We start from the raw sequence: 21486 nt of genomic DNA on the forward strand, positions 1-21486 counted from the left end.
CCACGTACCGTACACAGTGCATACATCTCAGTATATGTTGTTATTCTGTATGTATAGGTAGCTGCACAGTAGCACTTCCCATATACTGTACACAGTACATAAATCTCAGTATCTGTTGTTTTGCACGTATAGGTTGCTGCACAGTAGCACTTCCCATATACTGTACACAGTACATAAATCTCAGTATCTGTTGTTTTGCACGTATAGGTTGCTGCACAGTAGCACTTCCCATATACTGTACACAGTACATAAATCTCAGTATCTGTTGTTTTGCACGTATAGGTTGCTGCACAGTAGCACTTCCCATATACTGTACACAGTACATAAATCTCAGTATCTGTTGTTTTGCACGTATAGGTTGCTGCACAGTAGCACTTCCCATGTACTGTACACAGTAGATTAATATCAGTATCTTGTTATTCTGCATCTATATCCAAAAAATTGTGAGGACTAGCCTCAAAGAAAATTCCTTTTTTGGAGCACTCTTTTTGAAATAATATATAATATGATATATAGAGAATTAGTGATTGATATTAAAACTTAACTTTTATTTCTTACCAATCTAAAATAAAGAGGAGAATATTCACACACATTTTTTGCATATCAGACACTATCATAGGTATCATAAGTGTTCAATGATCATCCATTTCTCCCAATGTAAAATCCCAAAAATAAATAATTAGCTTATTAATGAATCACTACGTTAGTACAAATGTACAATCTCGGCGTATGAAATCAATACTTTAGAACTGATATACAATCTCGGCATATAGTTATTATATCACTAGGACCAATTGTCCTAATTCAGACGCACTCATTTTGTAGCTCTGCAGCAGAATACAATCGGCCCCACAAATTTGCAAAGGCACTTCACCCTTTGGTCTATAATTTATAACATATAACACTTAACACTGAGACATATCAACGACCCCTTAGGTTGTGCATATATCATTAAGCTCACAATTATTTATGCCTTATATAGTTACAATACGGCATCACAACCCATAAATTACCGCATATAGGATCGTGTACCTAGACTGTGTCACATACAGTATACGGTGAGGGACAAAATGTCTCCTTATCATTCACCGTTATGCTGATATGATCAGTGTATAAAGTCTTAGAAACATTGAAACCATGGGTGCACCCCTTTTTTTTCCTTAAAACAAGTTGTTTTGAGGCCTCAAACTATAATTTCAATATGTAGATTAAATCCATTATCCTTATATATAAGGTGAAAAAAAGAAGATAAGAGAAACAAGTACAATCCAATATACAGATACCCCCATCTGCTGCCCAACCTCATCAAGAATGAGCGGAAGAAGGGTGAGAGTGGGGGTACTGATAGATTGATAGAAAAATAGCAACAATATCTCCTAATGTCTCCGTCTCTGGTGTTAGAGCAGACCTGTTGCTTTAAGCATTGCAGGACTTGCAATGCGCCGCGGAGACCAGTGAGATATCTGTGAAATACCACAGAGGAAGGAGGAAAGAAAAGGGCATGTGTATGATCTTTTACCCTTCAGAGTGATTAGATAATTGAAATTATAGTTTGAGGCCTCAAAACAACTTGTTTTAAGGAAAAAAAAAGGGGTGCACCCATGGTTTCAATGTTTCTAAGACTTTATACACTGATCATATCAGCATAACGGTGAATGATAAGGAGACATTTTGTCCCTCACCGTATACTGTATGTGACACAGTCTAGGTACACGATCCTATATGCGGTAATTTATGGGTTGTGATGCCGTATTGTAACTATATAAGGCATAAATAATTGTGAGCTTAATGATATATGCACAACCTAAGGGGTCGTTGATATGTCTCAGTGTTAAGTGTTATATGTTATAAATTATAGACCAAAGGGTGAAGTGCCTTTGCAAATTTGTGGGGCCGATTGTATTCTGCTGCAGAGCTACAAAATGAGTGCGTCTGAATTAGGACAATTGGTCCTAGTGATATAATAACTATATGCCGAGATTGTATATCAGTTCTAAAGTATTGATTTCATACGCCGAGATTGTACATTTGTACTAACGTAGTGATTCATTAATAAGCTAATTATTTATTTTTGGGATTTTACATTGGGAGAAATGGATGATCATTGAACACTTATGATACCTATGATAGTGTCTGATATGCAAAAAATGTGTGTGAATATTCTCCTCTTTATTTTAGATTGGTAAGAAATAAAAGTTAAGTTTTAATATCAATCACTAATTCTCTATATATCATATTATATATTATTTCAAAAAGAGTGCTCCAAAAAAGGAATTTTCTTTGAGGCTAGTCCTCACAATTTTTTGGATCAGGAATTTTTTTCATAATTCCAGGAGCACCTCCAGCCTGTTTATGATGTAGATATGATTATCTTTAATATTAATTGTAGCTGGTTTTCAATATACAAAACGTTCAATAGATGTCAATATCCAGTGCAGGATAACCCTTTCAGTATTCTGCATCTATAGTAAGCTAAACAGTAGCACTTCCCATGTACTGTACACAGTACATAAATCTTGGTATCTGTTATTCTGTATGTAGAGGTAGCTGCACAGCAGCACTTCCCATGTACTGTACACAGTACATGAATCTCGGTATCTCTTGTTATTCTGCATGTATAGGTAGCTACACGGTAGCACTTCCCATGTACTGTACACAGTACATAAATCTCAGTATGTTATGTATAGGTAGCTACACGGTAGCACTTCCCATGTACTGTACACAGTACATAAATCTCAGTATCTGTTATGTATAGGTAGCTGCACGGTAGCACTTCCCATGTACTGTACACAGTACATGAATGTCAGTATCTGTTATGTATAGGTAGCTGCACTGTAGCACTTCCCATGTACTGTACACAGTACATAAATCTCAGTATCTGTTATGTATAGGTAGCTACACGGTAGCACTTCCCATGTACTGTACACAGTACATAAATCTCAGTATCTGTTATGTATAGGTAGCTACACGGAAGCACTTCCCATGTACTGTACACAGTACATAAATCTCAGTATCTGTTATGTATAGGTAGCTGCACGGTAGCACTTTCCATGTACTGTACACAGTACATGAATCTCAGTATCTGTTATGTATAGGTAGCTGCACGGTAGCACTTCCCATGTACTGTACACAGTACATGAATCTCTGTATCTGTTATGTATAGGTAGCTAGACGGTAGCACTTCCCATGTACTGTACACAGTACATAAATCTCAGTATCTGTTATGTATAGGTAGCTACACGGTAGCACTTCCCATGTACTGTACACAGTACATAAATCTCAGTATCTGTTATGTATAGGTAGCTGCACGGTAGCACTTCCCATGTACTGTACACAGTACATAAATCTCAGTATCTGTTATGTATAGGTAGCTGCACGGTAGCACTTCCCATGTACTGTACACAGTACATAAATCTCAGTATCTGTTATGTATAGGTAGCTGCACGGTAGCACTTCCCATGTACTGTACACAGTACATGAATCTCTGTATCTGTTATGTATAGGTAGCTAGACGGTAGCACTTCCCATGTACTGTACACAGTACATAAATCTCAGTATCTGTTATGTATAGGTAGCTACACGGTAGCACTTCCCATGTACTGTACACAGTACATAAATCTCAGTATCTGTTATGTATAGGTAGCTACACGGTAGCACTTCCCATGTACTGTACACAGTACATAAATCTCAGTATCTGTTATGTATAGGTAGCTGCACGGTAGCACTTCCCATGTACTGTACACAGTACATGAATCTCAGTATCTGTTATGTATAGGTAGCTGCACGGTAGCACTTCCCATGTACTGTACACAGTACATAAATCTCAGTATCTGTTATGTATAGGTAGCTACACGGTAGCACTTCCCATGTACTGTACACAGTACATAAATCTCAGTATCTGTTATGTATAGGTAGCTACACGGTAGCACTTCCCATGTACTGTACACAGTACATAAATCTCAGTATCTGTTATGTATAGGTAGCTGCACGGTAGCACTTCCCATGTACTGTACACAGTACATAAATCTCAGTATCTGTTATGTATAGGTAGCTGCACGGTAGCACTTCCCATGTACTGTACACAGTACATAAATCTCAGTATCTGTTATGTATAGGTAGCTGCACGGTAGCACTTCCCATGTACTGTACACAGTACATAAATCTCAGTATCTGTTATGTATAGGTAGCTGCATGGTAGCACTTCCCATGTACTGTACACAGTACATAAATCTCAGTATCTGTTATGTATAGGTAGCTGCATGGTAGCACTTCCCATGTACTGTACACAGTACATAAATCTCAGTATCTGTTATGTATAGGTTGCTGCATGGTAGCACTTCCCATGTACTGTACACAGTACATAAATCTCAGTATCTGTTATGTATAGGTAGCTACACGGTAGCACTTCCCATGTACTGTACACAGTACATAAATCTCGGTATCTGTTATGTATAGGTAGCTACACGGTAGCACTTCCCATGTACTGTACACAGTACATAAATCTCAGTATCTGTTGTTATTCTGTATGTATAGGTAGATGCACAGTAGCACTTCCCATGTACTGTACACAGTACATAAATCTCAGTATCTGTTGTTATTCTGTATGTATAGGTAGATGCACAGTAGCACTTCCCATGTACTGTACACAGTACATAAATCTCAGTATCTGTTGTTATTCTGTATGTATAGGTAGATGCACGGTTAGAGCCAGGGTATGATGTCAGGAATGTAGACAGGGATACAGAGCACCGGGATCCGGCTGATAGATCTACAGTACAAAAATAGACAGTCAATAGGTTACCCCCAAATGGTCGACACAAGTTTTTTGTTTTCATGTTTTTCAACTTCTTCATCATCCACCATCCACGCGGACTAGACTGAGAATAGTATCCTGCCGGAAGCATGGCGAGCCAACGTTTCCACGAATTTGGCTCAGATATGGTGAAACATACAAATTGACACACACGCAAAACGTGTCGACCATTCTCATGTCGACCATTTTGGCTCGACCTACTGACTGTCTATCGTTTTACTGTAGATCTAGCGAGAAGCGCCCGCAGCAAGCGCCAGTACAACGTTTGCAGATTTTCCTGCTCAGTCCCCGCTCTGTCTGCACCGATTCCCTCCAGGGCCCGCGTGTTACAGCCGCTGTCGCTGTATACGTTGCGCACAGCCGCAGAACGCGGCGCACACAGACGTACAAGTATCGCACATCACACAGGTCGCTGTAATCCCGCAGAGCAGTTCTGTCACTTCCAGTTGTTATATTTATGTGAGGAAGACGCTTGGCGCGGCCCGCTGCCGGGGACTTGGCGCATTGGGAGGGACTGTGTGAGCCGCAGCGTAGTATGACATCAGCAGGGGGTAATGAGAGGAACGCGGCAGCGTCATGTTACTGATGATCACACTCTGTAATGTCAGCTATGCCTTAGTCACGTCTGATATACGCTGCGGGGCAGAGATACAGCCGGTACTATCAGAGGGAGGAGCCGTGTGTAGTAACGGTACTGCGCCCCGGCTCTGTGTTACTGACATACAGCCGGTACTATCACAGGGAGGGGCCGTGTGTAGTAACGTTACTCCGCCCCGGCTCTGTGTTACTCACATACAGACACTTACAGTATGTACCAGCTCAACGATGGGAGCGGCCTGTGCTGGTACGAGCAGCCTGCAGCCTACACTGCTGTGACAGTAGGGATCCGTGAGCCTGGTCTTATGTTCATGGTGTCAGCGGGTCTGTTACGCTGTGTACGTCAGGGTCGGAGCTCTGATGCATCAGCCACAGAGACTGCTTGTTGTAGAACGCTGTCCCAGTTATCCTGCTGCACCCAGGGGGAGGGCCCCGTAATCCTACCACACCAGACGGAGGGCCCCGTAATCCTGCTGTATCCAGGCGGAGGGCTCCGTTATCCTGACACACCAGAGGGAGGGTCCCGTTATCCTGACACACCAGAGGGAGGGTCCCGTTATCCTGACACACCAGAGGGAGGGTCCCGTTATCCTGACACACCAGAGGGAGGGTCCCGTTATCCTGACACACCAGAGGGAGGGTCCCGTTATCCTGACACACCAGAGGGAGGGTCCCGTTATCCTGACACACCAGAGGGAGGGTCCCGTTATCCTGACACACCAGAGGGAGGGCCACGTAATCCTGCCAAACTAGGGGAAGGGCCCCGTAATCCTGCTGCACCCAGGGAGAGGACCCCGTAATCCTGCCACACCAGAGGGAGGGCCCCTTTATCCTACCACACCAGATTGAGGGCCCCGTTATCCTGCCACACCAGATTGAGGGCCCCGTTATCCTGCCACACCAGAGGGATGGCCCCGTTATCCTGCCACACCAGAAGGAGGGCCCCATAAACCTGCTGCACCCAGGGAGAGCCCATTTATCCTACCGCACTCAGCAGGAGGGCCCAGTAATCCTGCCAAACTCAGGGGGAGGGCCCCATAATCCTGCACACGCAGGGGGGAGGGCCCAGTAATCCTGCCAAACTCAAGGGGAGGGAACCGTAATGATGCCACACCCAGGGGAGGGCCCCATAATCCTGCCACACCCAGGGGGAGGGCCCCATAATCCTGCCACAGCCAGGGGGAGGGCCCCATAATCCTGCCACAGCCAGGGGGAGGGCCCCATAATCCTGCCACAGCCAGGGGGAGGGCTCCATAGTCCTGCCACAGCCAGGGGAGTGGCCCATTATTCCACCACGCCCAGGGGAGGTATTATGTATTTTGCACATTGTTTTTATTTAAATTTCTTGAAGACATAAAACAAAAATAGAAATTCCCCAGAGGGGATCAGTCAGTGAAATAAATAATGTCCAGTAACTCATAATAAATATGAAGCATTATAGCAGAGTAATAACCTCGTATATACTGTATGTCCTTCATCCTCATCCTGACCGGGCGGCTCCTGACCCATGTGTCCATACTTACTCTCCAGTACCCAATAGTCCAGCAATCACCTGGTCCCTGTGCCAGAGCACCTCCGCCAGTCCATTCAGCACTGGAGCCGCATCCGCCAGCTCCGCCCGTCCATCCAGACTGCGCCCATCACTGAGCCGGGGTCCATTGACGCTCCTCACCCGCATCACGGGCAGCTGCCACGTCTGCTGAAAGTCGCTGATGTCCTGTTCCGTGACATCTGTGTGCATGAACTGGTCCAGCCTGCCGCAGAGTTAAGGAGCAAAGAACATTAATGTCCCCCCAACTAAGGGGTGAGGACCCTTGCAGGGTCATCTGTAAATTATACCAACACCCTATAGAGTGTACACCCACAGTAGGCAGATCCAGATAACAGAACATTGCATGGTTGGATTAAACCAGTGCTATCCCGAAAGACTTGGGCCTTGGTTCTCAGTGGAGGCTGCACAGAGTCTCTTTACGCTTCCACCACAATAACTAATTCCATAGTGATAACAGGAAAACCTGGCATGTGTACAACCACCAGCTACATGAGCCAGGCAATACAGACGCCGGAATCTGGAAGGATACTTGGTGCCAACCACAACCCGGGCCAGGTTCTCCTCCTGACTCAGAGTCCGGGAAATCATAGCTGGGACGTCCTCGAATGACGAGCGGTCAGTGAAGGAGAAGAGGAAGAGGACGGCATCTGCTCTCTCTTTACACGCCTGCAGAACAGAGATACAAACTGAAAAACCAATCACACACAGCGACCCCTCATTCCATCATCACTGCACTCATCACACACAGCGACCCCTCATTCCATCATCACTGCACTCATCACACACAGCGACCCCTCATTCCATCATCACTGCACTCACCACACACAGCGACCCCTCATTCCATCATCACTGCACTCATCACACACAGCTATCCCTCATTCCATCATCACTGCACTCATCACACACAGCGACCCCTCATTCCATCATCACTGCACTCATCACACACAGCGACCCCTCATTCCATCATCACTGCACTCATCACACACAGCGACCCCTCATTCCATCATCACTGCACTCATCACACACAGCTATCCCTCATTCCATCATCACTGTACTCATCACACACAGCTATCCCTCATTCCATCATCACTGCACTCATCACACACAGCAACCCCTCGTTCCATCATCACTGCACTCATCACACACAGCTATCCCTCATTCCATCATCACTGCACTCATCATACACAGCTATCCCTCATTCCATCATCACTGCACTCATCACACAGCTATCCCTCATTCCATCATTACTGCACTCATCACACACAGCTATCCCTCATTCCATCATCACTGCACTCATCACACAGCAACCCCTCATTCCATCATCACTGCACTCATCACACACAGCGACCCCTCATCCCATCATCACTGCACTCATCACACACAGCTATCCCTCATTCCATCATCACTGCACTCATCACACACAGCTATCTCTCATTCCATCATCACTGTACTCATCACTAACAGCGACCATCATACACAGCGACCCATCATTCCATCATCACTGCACTCATCATACACAGCGACCCCTCATTCCATCATCACTGCACTCATCACACACAGCTATCCCTCACTCCATCATCACTGTACTCATCACACACAGCGACCCCTCATTCCATCATCACTGCACTCATCATACACAGCAACCCCTCATTCCATCATCACTGCACTCATCACACACAGCTATCCCTCATTCCATCATCACTACACTCATCACACACAGCGACCCCTCATTCCATCATCACTGTACTCATCACACACAGCAACCCCTCATTCCATCATCACACAAAGCGACCCCTCATTCCATCATCACTGTACTCATCACACACAGCGACCCCTCATTCCATCATCACTGTACCTATCACACACAGCAACCCCTCATTCCATCATCACTGCACTCATCACACACAGCGACCACTGGTTCCATAATCACTGTACCCATCACACACAGCGACCCCTCATTCCATCATCACTGCACTCATCATACACAGCGACCACTGGTTCCATCATCACTGCACTCATCATACACAGCGACCCATCATTCCAACATCACTGTACCCATCACACACAGCGACCTCTGGTTCCATCATTACTGTACCCATCACACACAGCAACCCCTCAGTCCACCATCACTGTACTCATCACACACAGCGACCCCTCATTCCATCATTACTGTACTCATCACAAAAAGCGACCCCTCATTCCATCATCACTGTACCCATCACACACAGCGAGCCCTGGTTCCATCATTACTGTACCCATCACACACAGCGACCCCTCATTCCATCATTACACAAAGCGACCCCTCATTCCATCATCACTGTACTCATCACACACAGCGACCCCTCATTCCATCATCACTGCACTCATCACACACAGCTATCCCTCATTCCATCATCACTGCACTCATCACTAACAGCGACATCATACACAGCGACCCATCATTCCATCATCACTGCACTCATCATACACAGCGACCCCTCATTCCATCATCACTGCACTCATCACACACAGCTATCACTCATTCCATCATCACTACACTCATCACACACAGCGACCCCTCATTCCATCATCACTGTACTCATCACTCACAGCGACCATCATACACAGCGACCCATCATTCCATCATCACTGCACTCATCACACACAGCGGCCCCTCATTCCATCATCACTATACCCATCACACACAGCGACCCCTCATTCCATCATCACTGTACTCATCACACACAGCGACCCCTCATTCCATCATCACTGCACTCATCATACACAGCGACCCCTCATTCCATCATCACTGTACTCATCACACACAGCAACCCCTCATTCCATCATCACTGCACTCATCACACACAGCGACCCCTCATTCCATCATCACTGTACTCATCACTAACAGCGACCATCATACACAGCGACCCATCATTCCATCATCACTGCACTCATCATACACAGCGACCCCTCATTCCATCATCACTGCACTCATCACACACAGCTATCACTCATTCCATCATCACTTCACTCATCACACACAGCGACCCCTCATTCCATCATCACTGTACTCATCACACACAGCAACCCCTCATTCCATCATCACTGCACTCATCACACACAGCGACCCCTCATTCCATCATCACTGTACTCATCACTAACAGCGACCATCATACGCAGCGACCCATCATTCCATCATCACTTCACTCATCACACACAGCGACCCCTCATTCCATCATCACTGTACTCATCACACACAGCGACCCCTCATTCCATCATCACTGCACTCATCATACACAGCGACCCCTCATTCCATCATCACTGTACTCATCACACACAGCAACCCCTCATTCCATCATCACTGCACTCATCACACACAGCTATCCCTCATTCCATCATCACTACACTCATCACACACAGCGACCCCTCATTCCATCATCACTGTACTCATCACTAACAGCGACCATCATACACAGCGACCCATCATTCCATCATCACTGCACTCATCATACACAGCGACCCCTCATTCCATCATCACTGCACTCATCACACACAGCTATCACTCATTCCATCATCACTTCACTCATCACACACAGCGACCCCTCATTCCATCATCACACAAAGCGACCCCTCATTCCATCATCACTGTACTCATCACACACAGCGACCCCTTATTCCATCATCACTGTACCTATCACACACAGCAACCCCTCATTCCATCATCACTGCACTCATTACACACAGCGACCCCTGGTTCCATCATTACTGTACTCATCACACACGGCGACCCCTCATTCCATCATTACTGCACTCATCATACACAGCGACCACTGGTTCCAACATCACTGTACCTATCACACACAGCGACCCCTCATTCCATCATTACTGTACCCATCACACACAGCGACCCCTGGTTCCATCATCACTGTACCCATCACACACAGCGACCCCTCATTCCATCATCACTGCACTCATCATACACAGCAACCACTGGTTCCATCATCACTGCACTCATCATACACAGTAACCACTGGTTCCATCCTCACTGTACCCATCACACACAGCGACCCCTCATTCCATCATCACTGCACTCATCACACACAGCGACCACTGGTTCCATCATCACTGCACTCATCATACACAGCGACCCCTCATTCCATCATCACTGTACCCATCACACACAGTGACCCCTGGTTCCATCATTACTGTACCCATCACACACAGCAACCCCTCAGTCCATCACTGTACTCATCACACACAGCGACCCCTCATTCCATCATCACTGCACTCATCACACACAGCGACCCCTCATTCCATCATTACTGTACTCATCACACACAGCGACCCCTCATTCCATCATCACTGTACTCATCACACACAGCGACGCCTGGTTCCATCATTACTGTACTCATCACACACAGCGACCCCTCATTCCATCATCACTGCACTCATCACACACAGCTATCCCTCATTCCATCATCACTGCACTCATCACACACAGCGACCCCTCATTCCATCATCACTGCACTCATCACACACAGCGACCCCTCATTCCATCATCACTGCACTCATCACACACAGCGACCCTTCATTCCATCATCACTGCACTCATCACACACAGCGACCCCTCATTCCATCATTACTGTACTCATCACACAAAGCGACCCCTCATTCCATCATCACTGCACTCATCACACACAGCGACCCCTGGTTCCATCATTACTGTACCCATCACACACAGCGACCCCTCATTCCATCATCACACAAAGCGACCCCTCATTCCATCATCACTGCACTCATCACACACAGCGATCCCTGGTTACAGGAGTAGCTCAGTCAGAGATCCGCGTAGTTACACTGTGCAGATATCTATTAATAGTCTGAGCTGCTCCGTGTGATGCGAGTCTGTGGATAAGGTGTCGGATGAGTCACCGAGAAGTGACAGAGGAAGAGCGGAGCGCCGGGAGGAGGCATTACTGCACATGTAGCCCTGGATGGCGCAGGGACTGGCACAGCCTATGAGGTGCGGGTACCTACTGGCAGAATGTGGTCAAACTTCCTAAGTGCAGACTCTCCGGAGTCCCAGAACTGGAAGGAAAAGATGATGGGACGTTCGCTGTCTCGGGGCCGCGCCGGCCAGTGTACGCAGGTCGTCTGGATTCCTAACGGGACACAGGAGATTCAATTACTCTGTTCTTCCTTCCAACAATAGCATAGCTGCACAGTGGTTAGCAAAGCAGTCTCACAGCACTGGGGTTATTTGTCCAACTGCAACCAGGACCCTATCTGTGTGGTATTTGTATGTTCTCCCCATGTATGTTAGTTTCTGCTGAGAGATCCGTTTTCCTCCAACTGGCTTGTGACACAAATGGATCCTAATGTGTGTGTGTTTTTGTGTGCGCGCGCGCGTGCGTGCGTGTGGTGGGGAATATAGACTGCAACCTCCAACAGGACAGGGATTGGGGTGAATGATTACCTATACCAGCAGGTGAGTGCTCCCAATATGGCCGCCCTGCCCTCTGCAATGACAAAGAACTGAGGGAGGTGCTATATAAATAATTATCCCAGTGACAGTGGGGGTTGTGTACTGTGCTCTATCACCCCTATAATCACTGCCAGTAGCTGAGAAACAAATGGCTGGCAACATGCGAGGGGCCCTGTCTATATACCACACATGGGAGGGAGGGTGACCCGGATACCTCACCTGTCGTCTCGTGGTGCATTGTGGGAACCTCCAGCCCGCACAGCTTGGCAATAAGAGCCGTTTTCCCAACACCACTTTTCCCAGAGACAAAGATCTTGTAGGCGGCCACATCAGTGGGGAGCTGCGGAGGGAGGACCGGCCTCTCGATCAGCCCTGTGCGGGAAAGGAGAAACATTGTGTCCCAGCGAGAAGTCATTATCTCAATGTCTAAGGAGCCATGAAGACAGCGCACAGATCACTATGGGTCAGTAATGCAGGCAGGTCGGGCGACATCGGAACGGGCTTCATTCTAACTCATTCATAAAAATATTACAGGGCGAAACACTGAACATTATAAACTGAACATGGCATTGGTCATAAGCACCAGCTCCATCCCAGAAGATCCACGTGCACCTGCTCTAGAAAGTGCACTGCTGGGGACAGAGACTGAAGATAGACGCCATTTGTCCTACATTTGCTGCTGCTGTTCCAGGACACTATTACGCTTCCCCAATGCGTCTGAAATACTCTACTGTTCATACTAAAAGAGGCAGCAACTGGGAGGTGTAATACAGAAATAAATCCAGCAGAGGGCAGTGTGGGTGTAGCAGTATGGAGGTATAATGACACAGGTAGACCAGCAGAGGGCAGTGTGGCAGTAGCAGTAATATAGAGATGTAATAACACAGATAGACCAGAAGAGGGCAGTGTGTGTGTGTGTAGCGGTAATATAGAGGTGTAATGACACAGATAGACCAGCAGAGGGCAGTGTGGGTGTAGTAGTATGGAGGTGCAATGACACAGACCAGCAGAGGGCAGTGTGGGTGTAGCAGTAATATAGGTGTAATGACACAGATACACCAGCAGAGGGCAGTGTGGGTGTAGCGGTATGGAGGTGCAATGACACAGACCAGCAGAGGTCAGTGTGGATATAGCAGTAATAATAAGATTTTAAACCTACCGGTAAATCTTTTTCTCCTAGTCCGTAGAGGATGCTGGGGACTCCGTAAGGACCATGGGGTATAGACGGGCTCCGCAGGAGATATGGGCACTATAAAGAACTTTTAGTATGGGTGTGCACTGGCTCCTCCCTCTATGCCCCTCCTCCAGACCTCAGTTAGAGAAACTGTGCCCAGAGGAGACTAACAATACGAGGAAAGGATTTTGTTAATCTAAAGGCAAGATACATACCAGCCCACACCATCCACACCGTATAACCTGGAATATACGCAACCAGTTAACAGTATGAACAAAAAACAGTATCAGCTAAAGACTGATCTCAACTGTAACATAACCCTTATGTAAGCAATAACTATATACAAGTCTTGCAGAATTTAGTCCGCACTGGGACGAGCGCCCAGCATCCTCTATGGACTAGGAGAAATAGATTTACCGGTAGGTTTAAAATCTTATTTTCTCTTACGTCCTAGAGGATGCTGGGGACTCCGTAAGGACCATGGGGTTTATACCAAAGCTCCAGACCGGGCGGGAGAGTGCGGACGACTCTGCAGCACCGACTGAGCAAACATGAGGTCCTCCTCAGCCAGGGTATCAAAAATGTTTGAACCTGACCAGGTAGCTGCTCGGCAAAGCTGTAAAGCCGAGACGCCTCGGGCAGCCGCCCAAGAAGAGGCCACCTTCCTAGTGGAATGGGCCTTTACTGAATTTGTTAACGGCAAACCCGCCGTAGAATGAGCCTGCTGAATCGTGTTACAGATCCAGCGAGCAATAGTCTGCTTCGAAGCAGGAGCGCCAACTTTGTTGGCTGCATACAGGACAAACAGTGCTTCTGTTTTCCTAACCCGAGCCGTCCTGGCTACATAGATTTTTAAGGCCCTGACTCCATCCAGGGACTTGGAATCCTCCAAGTCACCCGTAGCCACAGGCACCACAATAGGTTGGTTCATATGAAATGAAGAAACCACCTTAGGCAAAAATTGAGGACGAGTCCTCAACTCTGCTCTATCCACATGGAAGGTCAAATAGGGGCTCTTGTGAGACAAGGCCGCCAATTCGGACACCCGCCTTGCAGATGCCAAGGCCAACAACATGACCACCTTCCAAGTGAGAAATTTCAATTCAACCGTTTGAAGAGGTTCAAACCAGTGAGACTTCAGGAACCGCAACACCACGTTAAGGTCCCAAGGTGCCACTGGGGGCACAAAAGGAGGCTGGATGTGCAGCACTCCCTTTACAAAAGTCTGTACTTCTGGGAGAGAAGCCAATTCCTTCTGAAAGAAAATAGACAGGGCCGAAATCTGTACCTTAATGGAGCCTAATTTTAGGCCCATATCCACTCCTGTCTGTAGAAAGTGGAGAAAACGGCCTAGATGGAAATCTTCCGTAGGAGCATTCTTGGCTTCACACCAAAAAACATATTTCCTCCAGATATGGTGATAATTTTTTGTGATTCTCAATATTTTTGAGATGAGAGGAAGAGGAGGGAACACATAGACCGTCTGAAACACCCAAGGTGTCACCAGGGCGTCTACCGCTACTGCCTGAGGGTCCCTTTACCTGGCACAATACCTCAGAAGCTTCTTGTTGAGGCGTGATGCCATCATGTCTATGTGAGGAATTCCTCAAAGACTTGTTATCTCTGTGAAAACGTCTTGATTAAGTCCCCACTCTCCTGGATGGAGATCGTGTCTGCTGAGGAAGTCTGCTTCCCAGTTGTCCACTCCCGGAATGAAGACCGCTGACAGGGCGCTTATGTGATTTTCCGCCCAGCGAAGAATCCTGGTGGCTTCCGCCATTGCCACTCTGCTCCTTGTCCCGCCTTGGCGGTTTACATGAGCCATGGCTGTGACGTTGTCTGATTGAATCAGAACCGGTAGGTCGCAAAGAAGATTCTCCGCTTGTCGTAGGCTGTTGTATATGGCCCTCAATTCCAGTACGTTGATGTGTAGACAAGCCTCCTGGCTTGACCATAGCCCCTGAAAATTTCTTCCTTGTGTGACTGCTCCCCATCCTAGGAGGCTCGCGTCCGTGGTCACTAGAACCCAGTCTTGAATGCCGAACCTGCGACCTTCTAGAAGGTGAGCACTTTGCAGCCACCACAGGAGAGACACCCTGGACCGGGGGGACAGGCTTATCTTCTGATGTATTAGTAGATGGGACCCTGACCACTTGTCCAGGAGGTCCCACTGAAACGTCCTTGCATAAAACCTGCCGAAGGGGATGGCCTCGTAGGCTGCCACCATTTTCCCGAGAACTCGAGTGCATTGATGAACAGACACTCTTTTTGGTTTTAGCAAGCCTCTGACCATGTTCTGGAGGTCCTGGGCTTTTTCCATCGGGAGAAAAACCCTCTTCTGTTCCGTGTCCAGAATCATGCCTAGGAATGATAGTCGAGTCGTTGGAATCAATTGTGACTTTGGCAGATTGAGAATCCAACCGTGTTGTTGTAGCACTCTCAGGGAGAGCGACACGCTCTTCTGCAATTGATCTCTCGATCTTGCTTTTATCAGGAGATCGTCCAAGTATGGGATAATTGTGACTCCCTGCCTGCACAGGAGCACCATCATCTCCGCCATCACCTTGGTGAAAATCCTCGGGCCGTGGAAAGCCCAAACGGCAACGTCTGAAACTGGTAATGACAGTCCTCTACAGCGAATCTCAGGTACCCCTGATGAGGAGGATATATGGGGACATGAAGGTATGCATCCTTTATGTCAAGTCACACCAGAAAATCCCCCCCTTCCAGACTGGAGATCACAGCCCGGAGCGATTCCATCTTGTATTTGAACTTTTTCAAGTACAGGTTTAGGGATTTTAGATTTAAAATGGGTCTGACCGAACCATCCAGCTTCGGGACCACGAACAGGGTCGAATAGTACCCTTTTCCCTGTTGGACTAGGGGAACCTTGACAATCACCTGCTGCTGACACAGCTTTCGAATTGCAGCTAACACTACTTCCCGCTCTGGGGAAGAAGCTGGCAAGGCCGACTTGAAAAATCGGCGAGGGGGCACCTCTTCAAATTATAGTTTGTAGCCTTGGGATACAATATCCATCGCCCAAAGATCCACGTCTGACAGAACCCAGACCTGGCTGAAGAGTCGAAGATGTGCCCCCACCGGTGCGGACTCCCTCAGTGGAGCCCCAGCGTCATGCGGTGGATTTAGTAGAAGCCGGGGAGGACTTCTGCTCCTGGGAACTAGCTGGAGCAGGTGCTCTCTTTCCTCTACCCTTACCTCTGGCGAGGAAAGATGAGCCCCGACCTCTTCTGGACTTATGCGACCGAAAGGACTGCATCTGATATTGTGGAGTTTTCTTTTGCTGTGGGGGAACAAAAGGCAAAAAGGTAGATTTACCCGCGGTAGCTGTGGCAACCAGGTCCGCGAGACCTTCCCCAAATAAAACTTCACCTTTGTATGGCAAAACCTCCATATGCTTCTTTGAGTCGGCATCACCCGTCCATTGGTGGGTCCACAGGGCTCGCCTAGCAGAAATCGCCATGGCGTTGGCTCTCGAACCCAGCAGCCCAACGTCTCTTTGAGCGTCCCTCATATATAAGACTGCGTCTTTAATGTGGCCTATCTAGGGTATCAAGGTCAGCTGACAAGGTATCTGTCCAAGCTGCAACTGCACTACACACCCATGCCGATGCTATTGCCGGTCTGAGCAAAGCACCTGTATGCGCATAAATAGACTTTAAAAATAAGAATTTACTCACCGGTAATTCTATTTCTCGTAGTCCGTAGTGGATGCTGGGAACTCCGTAAAGACCATGGGGAATAGACGGCTCCGCAGGAGACTGGGCACATCTAAAGAAAGATTTAGGACTATCTGGTGTGCACTGGCTCCTCCCCCTATGACCCTCCTCCAAGCCTCAGTTAGGACACTGTGCCCGGAAGAGCTGACACAATAAGGAAGGATTTTGAATCCCGGGTAAGACTCATACCAGCCACACCAATCACACGTATAACTCGTGATAGGAACCCCGGTTAACAGTATGATAACAAAAGGAGCCTCTGAACAGATGGCTCGCAATAATAACCCGATTTGTGTAACAATAACTATTTACAAGTATTGCAGACAATCCGCACTTGGGATGGGCGCCGAGCATCCACTACGGACTACGAGAAATAGAATTACCGGTGAGTAAATTCTTATTTTCTCTGACGTCCTAGTGGATGCTGGGAACTCCGTAAGGACCATGGGGATTATACCAAAGCTCCCAAACGGTCGGGAGAGTGCGGACGACTCTGCAACACCGAATGAGAGAACTCCAGGTCCTCCTCAGCCAGGGTATCAAATTTGTAGAATTTTGCAAACGTGTTTGCCCCTGACCAAGTAGCAGCTCGGCAAAGTTGTAAAGCCGAGACCCCTCGGGCAGCCGCCCAAGATGAGCCCACCTTCCTTGTGGAATGGGCTTTTACAGATTTAGGCTGCGGTATTCCCACCGCAGAATGCGCCAGCTGAATAGTGCTACAAATCCAACGCGCGATAGTCTGCTTAGAAGCAGGAGCACCCAGTTTGTTGGGTGCATACAGGATAAACAGCGAGTCAGTTTTCCTGACTCCAGCCGTCCTGGAAACATAAATTATCAGGGCCCTGACTACGTCCAGTAACTTGGAATCCTCCAAGTTCCCAGCAGCCGCAGGCACCACAATAGGCTGGTTCAAGTGAAACGCTGATACCACCTTCGGGAGAAACTGAGGACGAGTCCTCAATTCTGCCCTATCCATATGGAAAATCAGATAAGGGCTTTTATAGGACAAAGCCGGCAATTCTGACACACGCCTGGCCGAAGCCAGGGCCAACAGCATGACCACTTTCCACGTGAGATATTTCACATCCACAGTCTTAAGTGGTTCAAATTAATGTGATTTCAGGAACTCCAAAACCACATTGAGATCCCAAGGTGCCACTGGGGGCACAAAAGAAGGCTGAATATGCAGAACTCCCTTGACAAAAGTCTGAACTTCAGGCAGGGAAGCCAGTTCTTTCTGGAAGAAAATCTACAGGGCCGAAATCTGGACCTTAATGGACCCCAATTTGAGGCCCAACGTCACCCCTGCTTGTAGGAAATGCAGGAATCGCCCCAGTTGAAATTCCTCCGTTGAGGCCTTCCTGGCCTCACACCAAGCAACATATTTTCGCCAATGCGGTGATAATGTTTTGCGGTGACATCCTTCCTGGCTTTGATCAGGGTAGGGATGACTTCCTCCGGAATGCCCTTTTCCTTCAGGATCTGGTGTTCAACCGCCATGCCGTCAAACGCAGCCGCGGTAAGTCTTGGAACAGACAGGGCCCCTGCTGCAGCAGGTCCTGTCTGAGCGGCAGAGGCCAAGGGTCCTCTGAAAGCATCTCTTGAAGTTCCGGGTACCAAGCTCTTCTTGGCCAATCCGGAACCACGAGTATAGTTTTCACTCCTCGCCTTCGTATTACCTTGGGAATGAGAGGCAGAGGAGGAAACACATAAACCGACTGGTACACCCACGGTGTTACTAGAGCGTCCACAGCGATCGCCTGAGGGTTCCTTGACCTGGCGCAATTCCACCTGTGGTCTTTCCCACCGGTTTACCAGTATTTGGAAGACTTCTGGATGAAGTCCCCATTCTCCCGGGTGGAGGTCGTGCCTGCTGAGGAAGCCTGCTTCCCAGTTGTCCACACTCGGAATGAACACTGCTGTCAGTGCCAACACATGATTTTCCGCCCATCGGAGAATCCTTGTGGCTTCTGCCATTGCCCTCCTGCTTCTTGTGCCGCCCTGTCTGTTTACATGGGCGACCGCCGTGATGTTGTCTGATTGGATCAGTACCGGCTGGTTCTGAAGCAGGGGCCTTGCATGGCTTAGGGTATTGTAAATGGCCCTTAGCTCCAGAATATTTATGTGAAGCGAAATCTCCTGATTTGACCACAGTCCTTGGAAATTTCTTCCCTGTGTGACTGCCCCCCATCCGTGGTCACCAGGACCCAGTCCTGTATTCCGAATCTGCGGCCCTCTAGTAGATGAGCCCTCTGCAGCCACCACAGCAGCGACACCCTGGTCCTTGCCGACAGGGTTATCCGCTGTTGCATCTGGAGATGGGACCCGGACCATTTGTCCAACAGGTCCCACTGGAAAGTCCTTGCGTGGAACCTTCCGAATGGAATTGCTTCGTACGAAGCTACCATTTTTCCCAGGACTCGTGTGCATTGATGTACCGACACATGTCCCGGTTTTAGGAGGTCTCTGACTAGAGATGACAACTCCTTGGCTTTTTCCACTGGAAGAAACACTTTTTTCTGGTCTGTGTCCAGAATCATTCCCAGGAACAGAAGACGTGTCGTCGGGACCAGCTGTGACTTTGAAATATTGAGAATCCAGCCGTGCTGTTGTAGCACTTCCCGAGAAAGTGCTACCCCCACTACCAACTGTTCCTTGGACCTCGCCTTTATCAGGAGATCGTCCAAGTACGGGATAATTAAAACTCCCTTTTTTCGAAGGAGTATCATCATTTCGGCCATTACCTTGGTAAAGACCCTCGGTGCCGTGGATAACCCAAATGGCAGCGTCTGGAACTGATAGTTACAGTCCTGTACCACAAATCTGAGGTACTCCTGGTGAGGGGGGTAAATGGGGACATGTAGGTACGCATCCTTGATGTCCAGGGAGACCATGTAATCCCCCTCGTCCAGGCTTGCAATAACCGCCCTGAGCGATTCCATCTTGAACCTTTTGATATAAGTGTTCAAGGATTTTAAATTTAAGATGGGCCTCACCGAACCGTCCGGTTTCGGTACCACAAACATTGTGGAATAGTAACTTTTTCCTTGCTGAAGGAGGGGTACCTTGACAATCACTTGCTGTGAATACAGTTTCTGGATAGCCACCAACACTGCCTCCCTGACAGAGGGAGTTGCTGGTAAGGCAGATTTTAGAAAACGGCGGGGGGGGGGGGGGGGGGGGGGGGGGGGGGGACGTCTCGAATTCCAGCCTGCACCCCTGAGATACTACTTGAAGGATCCAGGGATCCATCTGTGAGAGAGCCCACTGTGTGCTGAAATTTCTGAGACGGGCCCCCACCGTACCCGGGTCCGCCTGTGAAGCCCCAGCGTCATGCTGTGGACTTACCGGACGCGGGGGAGGATTTTTGCTCTTGGGAACTGGCTGTATGCTGCAGTTTTTTCCCTCTACCTTTGCCTCTCGGCAGAAAGGATGCGCCTCGAGCCCTCTTGTGTTTATGGGGCCGAAAGGACTGTACTTGATAATACGGTGCTTTCTTTTGCTGTGGGGTAGCCTGTGGCAAAATGTCGATTTCCCAGCCGTAGCTGTGGAAACGAGGTCTGAAAGACCATCCCCAACAGTTCCACCCCTCAGCAAAATATTGTACCTATCCAGGGTATCAATATTATCCGACAGGGAATCTGACCACGCAGCAGCAGCACTGCACATCCATGCTGATGCAATCGCTGGTCGCAATATAATGCCCGTGTGTGTATATATAGCTTTTAGGGTAGCTTCCTGCCTTCTATCAGCAGGATCCTTTAGGGCGGCCGTATCCAGAGACGGTAGTGCCACCTGTTTTGATAAACGTGTAAGCGCTTTATCTACCCTAGGGGATGATTTCCCAACGTGACCTATCCTCTGGCGGGAAAGGGTACGTTGCCAATAACCGTTTAGAAATGATCAATTTCTTATCGGGGGAAGTCCAGGCTTCCTCACACACCTCATTTAGTTTCTCAGATGCAGGAAAAACTACTGGTAGTTTTTTCTCACCGAACATAATACCCTTTTTTTTTTGTGGTATCTGGGGTACTATCAGAAATGTGTAATACATTTTTTCATTGCCTCAATCATGTAACGGGTGGACCTATTGGAGGGTACACTAGTCTCATCGTCGTCGACACTGGAGTCGGTATCAGTGTCGAC

General features: G+C 48.0%; 1 protein-coding gene across 1 annotated transcript in view; it reads right to left on the reverse strand.

Moving 5' to 3' along the window:
* Positions 1-6720: 6720 nt before the first annotated feature.
* Positions 6721-21486, reverse strand: part of CPLANE2 (ciliogenesis and planar polarity effector complex subunit 2) — a 30442-nt gene continuing 15676 nt past the window's right edge. The window contains exons 2-5 of the mRNA XM_063943918.1: positions 12646-12798; positions 11979-12103; positions 7492-7628; positions 6721-7164 (exon numbers count right to left, since the gene is read on the reverse strand). Coding sequence (XP_063799988.1) covers positions 6930-7164; positions 7492-7628; positions 11979-12103; positions 12646-12798 — 650 coding nt within the window. The 3' untranslated portion in view covers positions 6721-6929. The remainder of the gene's footprint in view (positions 7165-7491; positions 7629-11978; positions 12104-12645; positions 12799-21486) is intronic.

The sequence above is a fragment of the Pseudophryne corroboree genome, chromosome 10, assembly GCF_028390025.1.
Source record: "Pseudophryne corroboree isolate aPseCor3 chromosome 10, aPseCor3.hap2, whole genome shotgun sequence".
NCBI lineage: Eukaryota > Metazoa > Chordata > Amphibia > Anura > Myobatrachidae > Pseudophryne > Pseudophryne corroboree.